Here is a 12859-nt window from a genome sequence, read left to right as displayed (position 1 = left end):
ACTAAAAATAGCTTTTTATTATTGGTCTTTCTCCTTATTAATGTATAACGGAACCTTTGAAGGAGCCTGTTTCCCTGGGAATTATGTTGTCCAAACACCACCTCACTCAGGTTGAAGCTGATGCAAGTTGTATGAGTGAGCTGTCAACTGTGTGAAGAATATTATAAGGTATGCCGGCTAGGCGCTTAACTAATAGATGGATACACTAAAATGACATACTACATTATTTAATGTATGTTATATGTTTAATTATATGAAATACCGTAGCGTAAGGTTATTAATCTACAGGCGTTATACGATTAGCTAGTTCGCTGTGGTCGGTTCACATGGGATAATCCCAACTGCTGAGATACAGTATTGCTAAAGCAGATACACTCAGTAATTCTGTTAACCTCATACTAAAACATTTTTCTTTCATTAATGTTGTGTATTGGTCTGTAATATACTTTACATGTATATTACCTGTCCTGTATATGTTGAAGGATGGCAGAGTGTCAAGGAGACGGGGAAGGAGCCACGAGTCCAATGGAGCTCTACGAGACACTGACAGCACAAGGAGAACAAGTCAGGGCCTTGAAAACAGCTAAAGCGACTAAAGTAAGTGTTTATAAACTACAATGGAAAACAGTGATGTTACTCTCTGGGATATAACTTGTCTCACCAACTGTGACTAGCCTTGCAGGTAGTTTTGGTTTTTATTGTTTTGACATGTCTGCAACAAACCCATTATGATAATATAATGTGATGAATGCAATTTCGTTTGAGCACTGTTGGAAATAAGAAGGATTACATTTGTATATGAGTTTTGCATCAGTGTGATACTTTGTTGTTATTCCAATCCTAGAGTAGTCATTGTTTTCTAATTATTTCCCAATCATTCTAGTAAGTTATCAGTCGATTTACTAGAAAATGTATTATTCAATCATATGTATATCAATATTGCGATTTAAAGTTACATACACCGTAACTACCATAGCTGAAAGCAGTGAAAAGAGACATTTTAAACTATTCAAAAGCAACATATTTCTTCCATAAACCGGGCCTATTTCCTCTGTAAAACCCACAGAACATGCTGTAAAAGTTTTCACAGTAACCATTTCTCAATTTGTAGAAAGTGGTTCCATTGAAAAGTTGTTAGTTTGGATTTTCCAATGTAGCCGGGACATTTATTTCTGAAACAACATGACTATCTAATCACTTTAGTCTTTTGTGAAGCACACCCACTAAGCACCACAGTACCACTTGAATCTGTTGGGATTTGGTTGCTTTTTTCTGTGTGAGTCATCTGACGGTGGTGTTTGGCTCCCTGTAGGCTGATGTTGATGCTGCTGTCCAGCTGCTGATAAAGTTGAAAACAGACTACAAACAGATGACAGGTCAGGACTACAAAGCAGGCTGTCCACCTTCAGAGAACTATGTTGCCCCCGACAACGGGGCAGCAGCAGGTGGCGCTGATGAGGAAGACACAGTCGACCCGTGGAACGTTTCCACGAACAACGCCAAGGGAGTGGATTATGAAAAACTCATATGTAAGATTCAAATTAACTTCACTTATTGCCTTCAATAAAGAACTTCATGTTTTTTTTACAACAGTTACAATAATTTAGTTTTCTCCAAAATGTACTTTGAACTATGAGGTAATTTAAGCTACACAGCATTGACATCTGAGTTGTGTCTGGTCTTTCCTTAGTGAGGTTTGGCAGCAGTAAAGTTGACAAGGAGCTGGTGGACAGAATAGAAAAGGTCTCGGGAAAGAAGCCTCATCGCTTTCTAAGAAGAGGAATCTTCTTCTCACACAGGTCAGCCTTTAAGGAACTGAAAATATTTCATCATTGTGTTCTTTTCCTCATTTCTGACTTTTAGTGTGTCGGTATTTCACAACCACTTTTGCAATTTATCATCTCATAAAAGAGTGTCATATATAAAAATATCCACTCTGAACCTTTTCCAACAAAGACACATCAATATATTTATTTTCTCTTATTGCTGTTTCTGGTAGGGATATGCATCAAGTACTGGATGCGTATGAGAAGCAGAAGTCCTTCTACCTTTACACTGGCAGAGGTCCGTCGTCTGAGGCCATGCACGTTGGTCACCTCATCCCCTTCATCTTCACCAAGTGAGTTCTCCCTCTTTAATGTTTTAATACCAAAGTGCTGTTAATTAATCAGCAGGGCACCATCTAGAATGAAGCTAGTTACACTTATGTCCTTCTTTGCAGGTGGTTGCAGGATGTATTCGACATTCCCCTCGTGGTCCAGTTGACTGACGATGAGAAGTACCTGTGGAAGGATCTATCACTAGAAGACTGCCACCGCTTTGCTGTGGAAAACGCCAAAGACATCATTGCCTGTGGCTTTGATGTCAACAAAACCTTCATCTTCTCTGACCTCGACTACATGGGGTAATTATGACAAAAAGTATCTTTGTATTTCCTCCAGACAAACCTTACTGCTAAGGCCTGTGAGGATGCATATAAGCCCTGCCATAGGGACAATTCTGCTTTTAAAGTATCTGTTAATGGAATGGAATTTTAGTTAAGAGTTGTTTCTAAATGTGTTCATTCCATGTTATTGTCTGCAGTGCATCCCCTGAATTCTACAGAAATGTGGTAAAGGTCCAGAAGCATGTGACGTTCAACCAGGTCAAAGGAATATTTGGCTTTACCGACAGTGACTGCATTGGTAAGACAACTAAAAACTGGATAAAATAGACTAGTCATTCTTTGAGCAATCAATTCTCCTTCTCCTTTTTAAAAGAACAAAATGACAAATTGCTCTTGTTTTCATATGCCTGTTGTGTCATCCTGGGTTTGTGGTTTTGTTACATCATCTCCTGGTCCTGAATTGAAATCATGTGAATACCATGTTGGTGACTGAGCGTGTCTTATTTTCTCCATCCATCCAGGAAAGATCAGTTTCCCAGCCATCCAGGCAGCGCCGTCCTTCAGTAGCTCTTTCCCACAGATCTTCAAAGGCAGAAAGGACATTCAGTGTCTCATCCCCTGCGCCATAGACCAGGTCAGGACACCATCGCATTAAAGGTCACTTATTATGCAAAATCCACCTATTATGCAAAATCCACTTTTTCAAGTCTGTTATACATAAACATGTGTCCCCTCTGTGTAAAGAGACTCTGAAAGTTTCAGGAAAAAAATATTCGCTCACTTTTTGTCCTGATCCATTTATATAAAAACCTGTCTGAAAATGAGCTGATCAAATTTTGGCCACTTTATGATGTCATAACGATTTTTTGGCTTCTGTAACCATTAGCCAATAACCAACCAAGGCCCCCCCCCACCTTATCACCTGAATCTCCCCCTAGAGCACCATTGTGTTCTTTTTAACCAAATATCTCTGAGGGGCGTGGCGAGGGGCTCCTTATTTTCATCTAAAGCAGGGGTGCCATCGCGAGATGTGTCTAAAAATAGAACAACAATATTCTGTTTTATCGTTAATGTCCTGTAACATAATCTTCCTGTGCCAGAATAATGCACTTGAACGCATCAAAGCTTTGTGATTGGCCGGCGTGACCCCATGTGTCGGGGCGTGGCTGGTGAGCAGTGGGCAGTGCACTAGTTCGCTAACGTTGTCCGTGTCAACAGGAGTGACAGTCCGCACACACACAAGACCGCAATTATGGCAGAAGCAAAACATATATAATTTTCACTCCGAGTGGGAGGATGATTATTTTTGTACCTATTCCAATTCAAAACCCATCTGTCTCATCTGCAATGCGAGCGTGGCTTTATCGAAGAAGGGTAATTTAGGAGCGGCTTTTCAAAACGGTGCACAAACGCTACGAGACGGAATTCCCTCCTACTGCCCTACGCTCCAAAAGGGGAGGGGCCTGAAAGGACAGCTAAATGCACAGCAGTCCATTTTCACCAGGCCCAACAACAAGAGCAAGGCTGCTACCATAGCATCTTATCGTGTCAGTCACGTTCTTGCGAAACACATGAAGTCTTTCAAAGACGGTGAAGTTGTGAAAGAAGCATTCCTGGAGGCTGTCGATGCGTAATAAAAATAACGGTAGCATTTCAACAGGTTTTTGATGTGATAAAACTCAAGTTAGATACCGTTATTAATCAGCTGTAAGTTTGAGTTTGTTTGAACTTATTCATTATAATTATTGTACAAAATGGTATAAGAATGCAAACTTAAATTGATTATAGTCTATTATCAATTCAGGTTAAGAAACCAGTGTTGCTTGCATCCTATTTTAAAGGCATTTCTTTTTATAATCTACTAAAATGCAACAAAAAAAGGGTTTGATTCTATTAATTTTGTCTTTTTTATTGCACTGTTGCAGCAGTTTCCTGTGTAGCTTCAGATCTGAGTTGTCTTATTTGTAAGCCTAATTTATACTTTTGTAGCAACACTATTTTTATATAATGGCAAAGAGAGGGTTCAGAGTCTTTTCTTTTTTCCCTGTGTCATATGTGGCAGCACTGTTCAATGTTTCTTGAAAACATTACCCACTGTAGTATGTGACGTGTGAATAAACTCCAACTCTGTATCAACAACACTGTTGTGTAACTTCAGTTAAATACTTGTATGTGTGTAGATTAGAAAGAGGTAAGATAAAGGATCTGCAGTATTTTATGAAGTATTAATCGTACAAAGGTCAGTTTTATACAAGTAGAAGTGTGTATTTACCTGGTAGTAGGCTGTCAGTAATGGCTACGCCTCTCTATTTGGACTGGTAGATCTCGGCAGACTGGCAACTTTAAAAGTAGCTCTCGGTTCAAAAAAGGTTGGGCACCCCTGATCTAAAGTAACAGACAGAGAATCAGCACTTTTGAAACAGGGCTGAAACAGAGGGGATTATGGGATGCTACAATGCACAATCTGTTTGGTGTTTGGAGACATGTTTTGTATATATTGGTGAAAAACAGTATAATAGGGGACCTTTAATAGTCTACAACACCACATACTAATATTGCACAGTCACATGTATTGATATTTATTTTCTTACTCCCCCAGGACCCCTACTTCAGGATGACCCGTGATGTAGCTCCAAGGATCGGCTATCCCAAACCAGCCCTGCTGCACTCCACCTTCTTCCCCGCCCTGCAGGGGGCGCAGACCAAGATGAGCGCCAGTGACGCCAACACCTCCATCTTCCTCACTGACACACCCAAGCAGATCAAAAACAAGGTGCTGCGCATACTAGTTATTTCTCTGAATAGTTATCAGTCCGTTTCATATCGCTTATGATTGCTTAATGACCTGTGTATCCACGTCTCACAGGTCAACAAACATGCGTTTTCGGGAGGAAAGGACACAGTGGAAGAGCACAGAAAGTATGGAGGAAACCCAGACGTCGACGTTGCCTTCATGTACTTGACATTCTTCCTGGAGGATGATGAACAGCTGGAAAAGATCCGACAGGTGAGAGTTTGGAGAAAAGAGGAAATATATCATATGTTATTTTGCTTATCAGACCCTTTTCTCTATTTTGTTTTCCTTCTTCTTACGATAAATGGAACTCTTGTTTTGCTTTCTCCATCCACCCTTGAACGCTTTATCTTGGTTTTTGTTTTCCATTCCTCTTGGCTCCCTGATCGTCCTCTTCAACTTCCTTTTTTCACATTCCTCACATCCACTCTTTCTATCTTTTCTCTACAGGATTACGCAAGTGGAGCTCTCTTAACAGGAGAACTGAAGAAGCTTTTGATCGAGACTCTGCAGCCAATGATTGAGCAGCATCAGCAGCGACGCAAACAAGTCACAGAGGAGGAGGTCAAGCAGTTCATGACTCCCAGACCTCTACATTTTAACTTCTAGCATGCTTGATGAGATGTCAAGCTTCATCATGTCACTAAACTTTATTCACGAGGAAATAAGTATCTTTCTCCATTCCACATTATTAGGAATACAAACGTTTTCTCTTTCAGTTTGCATCAGACCTGGAGAAAGTTAAACTAAACTAAGCATGGCATTGCCTTTGACGTCATGCAACTTGTTGGCTTCACTCTGCACCAAATGTACACATCCATCTCCATGAAGTGTTTGTGTTGTGTTACTCTCAGCCCTGAATCCAGATCAGGTTGAATGAAAATTAAATCGAAGTATAAGGGAACATTGTGGCAATTTCTTACTATAACACATTTACACATCCAGTTTGAATGAAAAGTATTCTACTTTGGAGAAAAAGCATTTGAACAGTCACTTCCACTGTGTTCTACATGGTGTTGAGAGATAGTGTCAGTATGGTAATAGGAGATATATTATGGGAAGTTAATCTCTGAAGAGTCAGAGCATATATAACAGGAAGTGGGATATCAGTGTTTACTCAAAGGAATGAAAGCAACTCTATTTTTATCAGCAAACGGGAATGACTCAAGGCAACTTCTTTTTTTTGGAAGATAAATAGTTTAATTTGGTTCAAGTACAGTTTAATTGTTAGTCTAAGCAGAGTTTCACTTCTGTCCAGAATAAAGATTCAGTCGGGAAAAGGATTTCACTCCTGCCCAGATCAAAAATGCAACAAAACAAAACGTATCGTTATAGAAACAATGTTTCCATATTCAGACAAACAGTTTTTATATTTTTTCATGATGCTCCTTCACCACGTAAGCTTGGCACTCTAGTCAAACCTGAGTTCGGTGTAGGCATCTGTTCTCAATGCTTTAAAGCAACATTATGGCTGCTTGAGCCATAATGTTATTGTTCCCATTCTGTGACCGGTCAACACTAGGTCACAGATGGTCTGTTGTTGTGGGTGCACTGGGACACTTCCTTCTTTGTTGTTTGTGGACTCCAAGGTATGACATCTTCGAGGCCATAAGTGACGGACGCAAGTGACTCAGTGTGCCCAACTGGTTCAACTATCTTATCAAAATATGTTGATTACTCTCTGTGAAACCAGTTAAATGGGCTAACGAGAGAGAGGTTCTCCAGAATTGACGTGGCAATCCACCCGTGCAGTCAGACCGTGACTGCTGTGACTTGTGATGTGAATCCTCCGGCCGTAACTCCAAATAAACCTCCAGTGTTTGACATCGAAGCTCCTGCTCTACCGTGTCTCCTTCCTGAGTCGGTGACTCCCACTGCATTGCTACACGGAAGTTTCCCTTACAGTTGTTATTTCCTATTTTGTTGTGTTGTAGACTACAGACACAGTTAATAATAATTGTAATATTCCAGTTATAAACGACATGAATCAAAGATGTGTTGCTGTATTTTAGTGGTAAAAAAATATGCATTCATCATCATAATTATTCTATAATTTACAGTGCCTGTAAACCGGAGGAGAACGCTGGCATATTCTCCTACTTGAAAGACGGTGGTGGGGGTGAGGAGAAGGAGCCGGTTTTGGGTGCACCCCCTCAACCAGCAAAGCAGACAACAAAGTGATTTTCATCACTTCCTGCCTGCGCTGCGCCGCGTCAAAAATAGGATTCATCCTATATTTTAGAAATCCCTTGCGGCGAGGAGCTTCTGGGACGCTTCAAGCCGCGGCACAGCAGGTCTGGTGGAATAGCACCCATTGACTAAAGTGGCCGCGATCGTCATCGTCATGGGGTCATCCCCATTCAAAGTCAATGGGCAGAGAAGCGGTGGAAGATTCTTCTGAAGCTGCTGTGTGGACGTAACGTACGTCCACACACAACCCTGTCTCCTAAAAATTACGTTCCCACAGAACTAAACTGCATTCTCAATTACGTTTAGCTAGAAACGTATTTACTCCCACGTTACGTTTGTTATGAACGTATCTCAAATACGTTTATTTTCTACATATCTTCTAGAAACATGTTTTCTCCCAGGTTACGTTCCTTATGAACGTATCTGAAATACGTTTATTTTCTACATATCTTTGCCATTTATTGTCTTGCTTATAATAATGATAATAGTCATTTATAAATATCATTTTAGAGCACACCTTTGAAATCGACAATCGGGCTCGATATATGGTTAAATTAAAATCAGTAGGCGAGGCTGTAATTTCGCCAGCTGTTACTCTCATGTGCGAGGCAGAACATAATAGTTTTAACATGCCAAAAAGCTGCTGTGTCGTTCATTGCACCTCAAACATTAAAACAAATCCAGAGTTACGTGTTTCTGTACTTCCTCTAAGAAGAAAGGACAGTAACGGCCCGTCTACACTACAGCGTCGAAAGCTCCAAGCTGCTCCAAGCTGCCCATTCACTTTCAATGGGGTGACGTCACGTAGCCGCGCTTTTTCGCCGAACTGAATTGTGGGTAGCAGAGCGAGGCGTCTCAGGCGTCCCAGGCGACCAGAAGTTGAACATTGTTCAACTTCTGGTCGCCTGGACGCCGGAGTAGCCAGCGCCAGCCAATCAAATCCCGTTTCCCAAAATCTGACAGCTGAAGCCGTAGCCAATCAAACCGCGTCTAAGCTGGGAGAGATATCCCGCCGTTCATTTCTATATTTCAAAAAAAGTCGGAGGAGAAACTAACTTTCGCCGTAGCGAATCACCTGGTTTTGTATGACCAGACCCTCTTCACCTACCGGGATACAAACCGGAGGAACCAGGCATGGAGGGAGGTGCAGAGACAGTGGGGGAAACTGGTAGGTTTTCGCCTGTTTGGGGAGTTTATATATATATTGCTCGCATAAAATCCCCGGGGGTTTTTGCTTTGTATGTCGGGGGCGGGAGATTCATGTGATTGGTTGTTGGCCGTGTTGCTTGAATAAAATCCCCAAGCTCCAGACACGCCCAGCTCCAAGCTATTTTTGGAGCTGTAGTGTGGACGCTCTGTAACGGAGCGTCCACACTACAGCTTTTATTCAAGCAACACGGCCAACAACCAATCACATGAATCTCCCGCCCCCGACATACAAAGCAAAAACCCCCGGGGATTTTATGCGAGCAATATATATATATAAACTCCCCAAACAGGCGAAAACCTACCAGTTTCCCCCACTGTCTCTGCCACCTCCCTCCATGCCTGGTTCCTCCGGTTTGTATCCCGGGAGGTGAAGAGGGTCTGGTCATACAAAACCGGGTGATTCGCTACGGCGATAGTTAGTTTCTCCTCCGACTTTTTTTGAAATATAGAAATGAACGGCGGGATATCTCTCCCAGTTTAGACGCGGTTTGATTGGCTAGCGCTTCAGCTGTCAGATTTTGGGAAACGGGATTTGATTGGCTGGCGCTGGCTACTCCGGCGTCCAGGCGACCAGAAGTTGAACAATGTTCAACTTCTGGTCGCCTGGGTCGCCTGAGACGCCTCGCTCTGCTACCCACAATTCAGTTCGGCGAAAAAGCGCGGCTACGTGACGTCACCCCATTGAAAGTGAATGGGCAGCTTGGAGCAGCTTGGAGCTTTCGACGCTGTAGTGTAGACGGGCCGTAACGGAGCGTCCACACTACAGCTCCAAAAATAGCTTGGAGCTGGGCGTGTCTGGAGCTTGGGGATTTTATTCAAGCAACACGGCCAACAACCAATCACATGAATCTCCCGCCCCCGACATACAAAGCAAAAACCCCCGGGGATTTTATGCGAGCAATATATATATAAACTCCCCAAACAGGCGAAAACCTACCAGTTTCCCCCACTGTCTCTGCCACCTCCCTCCATGCCTGGTTCCTCCGGTTTGTATCCCGGGAGGTGAAGAGGGTCTGGTCATTCAGCTGTCAGATTTTGGGAAACGGGATTTGATTGGCTGGCGCTGGCTACTCCGGCGTCCAGGCGACCAGAAGTTGAACAATGTTCAACTTCTGGTCGCCTGGGTCGCCTGAGACGCCTCGCTCTGCTACCCACAATTCAGTTCGGCGAAAAAGCGCGGCTATGTGACGTCACCCCATTGAAAGTGAATGGGCAGCTTGGAGCAGCTTGGAGCTTTCGACGCTGTAGTGTAGACGGGCCGTAACAGAAGAGCTCTGTGGCTTCAGGCTTGATCGCCGTTCAAATGACAGCGTTGGTTTCCCCAAAAGTGGGCGGGGCTGTAAAGTGAAGTAGATTTTACTGTCATCTATTATTCAAAACCATTCTATTTATTCTAACGTATTACATGCCAGTGTTTTATCTTTTTATTTATTTGTTTTTATTTTAAATCGTATAATGTCGGACTTTTTTTGTCGTCTTTGAGGAAAAGAAATGGGGTTTAGAGATTCAAAATACTGAAATCTGTATTTTTTAAAATCTCTTCCTTCTAATTTGTTATTCTTTTCTAAATAACACACTGTTATTTACTCAACAATAGCACACAATTATCCTTGTTTTTATTTATTCGTTTAATTCTATAATCTTGGGCATTTTAGCATGCTTTTTAGCCGTAAATAAAGTCACCAGAAACAGACGGGACATTTTCGAGATTTAGGATGGCCCAAGACACTACACTACCCATAATCCCCAGCTATCGTTTGGGACTACAGTCCCGTTGACAAACCCCGTGATGTTGCGCCAAGGTTACGCCGAGCGTCAAGCTCTTTGAAATGGAACGAAACCACGGCAGACTATTCAAAACTGGACTCGAACGCCCCACCAGAACTACACATGCTGGCTATTGTGTTTCGCAACATGTTCTCTATGGCACGTCTCTACTGGGAATTGTAGTTTTAAACGACGTTTTTCCCAAATGTAGAAGTTGACAGTATTAAACTGTGTACAGCCCTGGAGGTTTAGGCGATAGGAAACACATTGGTGTGTACACATTTAAAACATTTAATTACTAAATGGGTGAAAATCGCTTGTATCCATAATGGGCAGCATTAATATATACCCACACGACAGCTCATTGTTACTTTGTTATTCTACTCCACTACAATTCAGAGGTTAACCTGGTATTTTTACTCCACTACATTTAGTTTAGTTACTTTGCAGATTCTGATTAATGATGTGGAATATAAACAACCCTTAAAGCAGACTTTAGTTACACCTGAATACAATTCAGGGAAGGTGATTGTCAAGTGCCAACAATCAGGAGAGATATTTGATAGTTGGTGCTTGAGAAGACTAAACATTTATCTGCTGATCTTTATAAAGTATATTCATTACTCGTTATTCTCTACTAATAGTTAATTAAAAACTGTATAATGGCTATTTTGCATATCCCTTTCAAGATTTCAAGGTTTTCTAAGGTGTATTGATCTTATACACAACTTGGGTCGCAGGTTCCTCAACAGACATCTATCAATATGTGTGTACTGTATACCTCCACCATTAAACTGTCATATTCTGCACATTTCTTATTCTATCTACATACATAAGAGTATAATTAATGTGTATAATATCATTTAAAATAAGTGTTTCAACATAGTTAACATTGCAGGAAAGCAATATTTTAGACGTTAAGTACTTTGTCAGGCTTAATATTCATCTGTAGATAGATACCCCCAGAGCTTTTTTCTTGTTTAAAAGAAGACCTTAACCTAAAGTATTTTTTAATGTGTTAATAAAGGTTAATTCGTTTTTCTGTTTTGCACATCCTCCTATTAATATCTTTGTACATCCAGCACTAAACTGTTTTATTGTAGAGATCACTTAGTATCTTCTTGACTTTTTATATTCTATATTTCTATCATTGACCTTCTACTTTCCCCCTATGAAAGTATGTACTCTTAATATTGTTTTGATCAAATAAGATTATTCAACAAAAATAATTCAATAACATGCTTTAACCACTAGGCGGTGCACACAAGGTACACACAGCATACTAATAATAATAATAACTTTGTATTATTAGTGTAGACACTTATGTATAACATCTGAAGATGTGTAGTTTTATTCATGTTTTTACATAATTTTACAGGATATTGCTATACTATTTCTCTTGTTTTACTTCTACACATTAATATCTGATTTGTAAAACATCACAGACAGAAAGGCATAGGCTATCCGTCATTTAATAGTAGGCTATTGAAATTGTGATTCCATAGATGTGTCTCCCATCACCCAAATCCCCTGACTATTCTCTCAACTCAGTATTTAGATTCTTATATTCAAAGAAAATCAGTAATATCTTTAAAAACTACAAGTCCTTTTCTATCAGCTGTGCACCGTTATGGTGTAAATATAACCTATATACCAATTGGAATCAAATATAAAAGTCAGCCGAATTACTATTGATACTGCAAGGAGACGTATTTTGTGAAAAGAAATTGAAGATGTTGTTTAATTGTTGATATATTTATGATCCACGTCAAGTATTCAGTTTTGGCAGCAGTTCTCCTGTTTGTCTCTCTCTATAAATAAAGAATTACGGCAGATGTGTAATATTTAATGCAGCTGAACCGTGTATTACAATGCCGTTATGTGATGACTTCCAAAGAGAAAAGCGAGCACACTCTGAATTAGGTATTATTTTATTTTTCGTTGTCGGATATCATATCTCCATATCATATCAACACCATATCCCAGCGTGCATTGCGGCTAAAACATCCAATCAAAAAGCTTCAAGCTGAGGATCTTGGGTAATCAGTTTAGTGGCTTTGTGGTGTGTATCGCTCAAAATGTCCCGTCTGTTTCCGGTGACTTTATTTACGGCTAAAAAGCCCAAGATTATAGAATTAAATGAATAAATAAAAACAAGGATAATTGTGTGTTATTGTTGAGTAAATAACAGTGTGTTATTTAGAAAAGAATAATAAATTAGAAGGAAAAGATTTTAAAAAATACAGATTTCAGTATTTTGAGGCTCTGAGCCCCATTTCTTTTCCTCACAGACGGAAAAAAAGTCAGACATTATACGATTTAAAATAAAAACAAATAAATAAAAGATAAAACACTGGCATGTAATTTACGTTAGAATAAATAGAATGGTTTTGAATAATAGAGAGTAAATCTACTTCACTTTACAGCCCCGCCCACTTTTGGGGAAACCAGCGCTGTCATTTGAACGGCGATCAAGCCTGAAGTCACAGAGCTCTTCTGATACTGTCCTTTCT

General features: G+C 40.5%; 1 protein-coding gene across 1 annotated transcript; it reads left to right on the top strand.

Annotated features, from left to right (window-relative positions):
* Positions 1 to 65: 65 nt before the first annotated feature.
* Positions 66 to 6084, top strand: wars1 (tryptophanyl-tRNA synthetase 1). The gene is made up of 11 exons (XM_034111389.2): positions 66 to 168; positions 483 to 597; positions 1313 to 1529; positions 1691 to 1799; positions 2000 to 2119; positions 2222 to 2404; positions 2584 to 2684; positions 2908 to 3020; positions 4986 to 5159; positions 5253 to 5393; positions 5631 to 6084. The coding sequence occupies exons 2-11, from the start codon at positions 484 to 486 to the stop codon at positions 5787 to 5789; spliced, it is 1431 nt and encodes a 476-aa protein (XP_033967280.1). The 5' UTR covers positions 66 to 168; position 483; the 3' UTR covers positions 5790 to 6084.
* Positions 6085 to 12859: the final 6775 nt, after the last annotated feature.

This window comes from Pseudochaenichthys georgianus, chromosome 22 (assembly GCF_902827115.2).
Source record: "Pseudochaenichthys georgianus chromosome 22, fPseGeo1.2, whole genome shotgun sequence".
NCBI classification, from domain to species: Eukaryota; Metazoa; Chordata; class Actinopteri; order Perciformes; family Channichthyidae; genus Pseudochaenichthys; species Pseudochaenichthys georgianus.
Note: the sequence above shows the minus strand (reverse complement) of the source record. Positions and strands in the feature narration are given on the sequence as shown.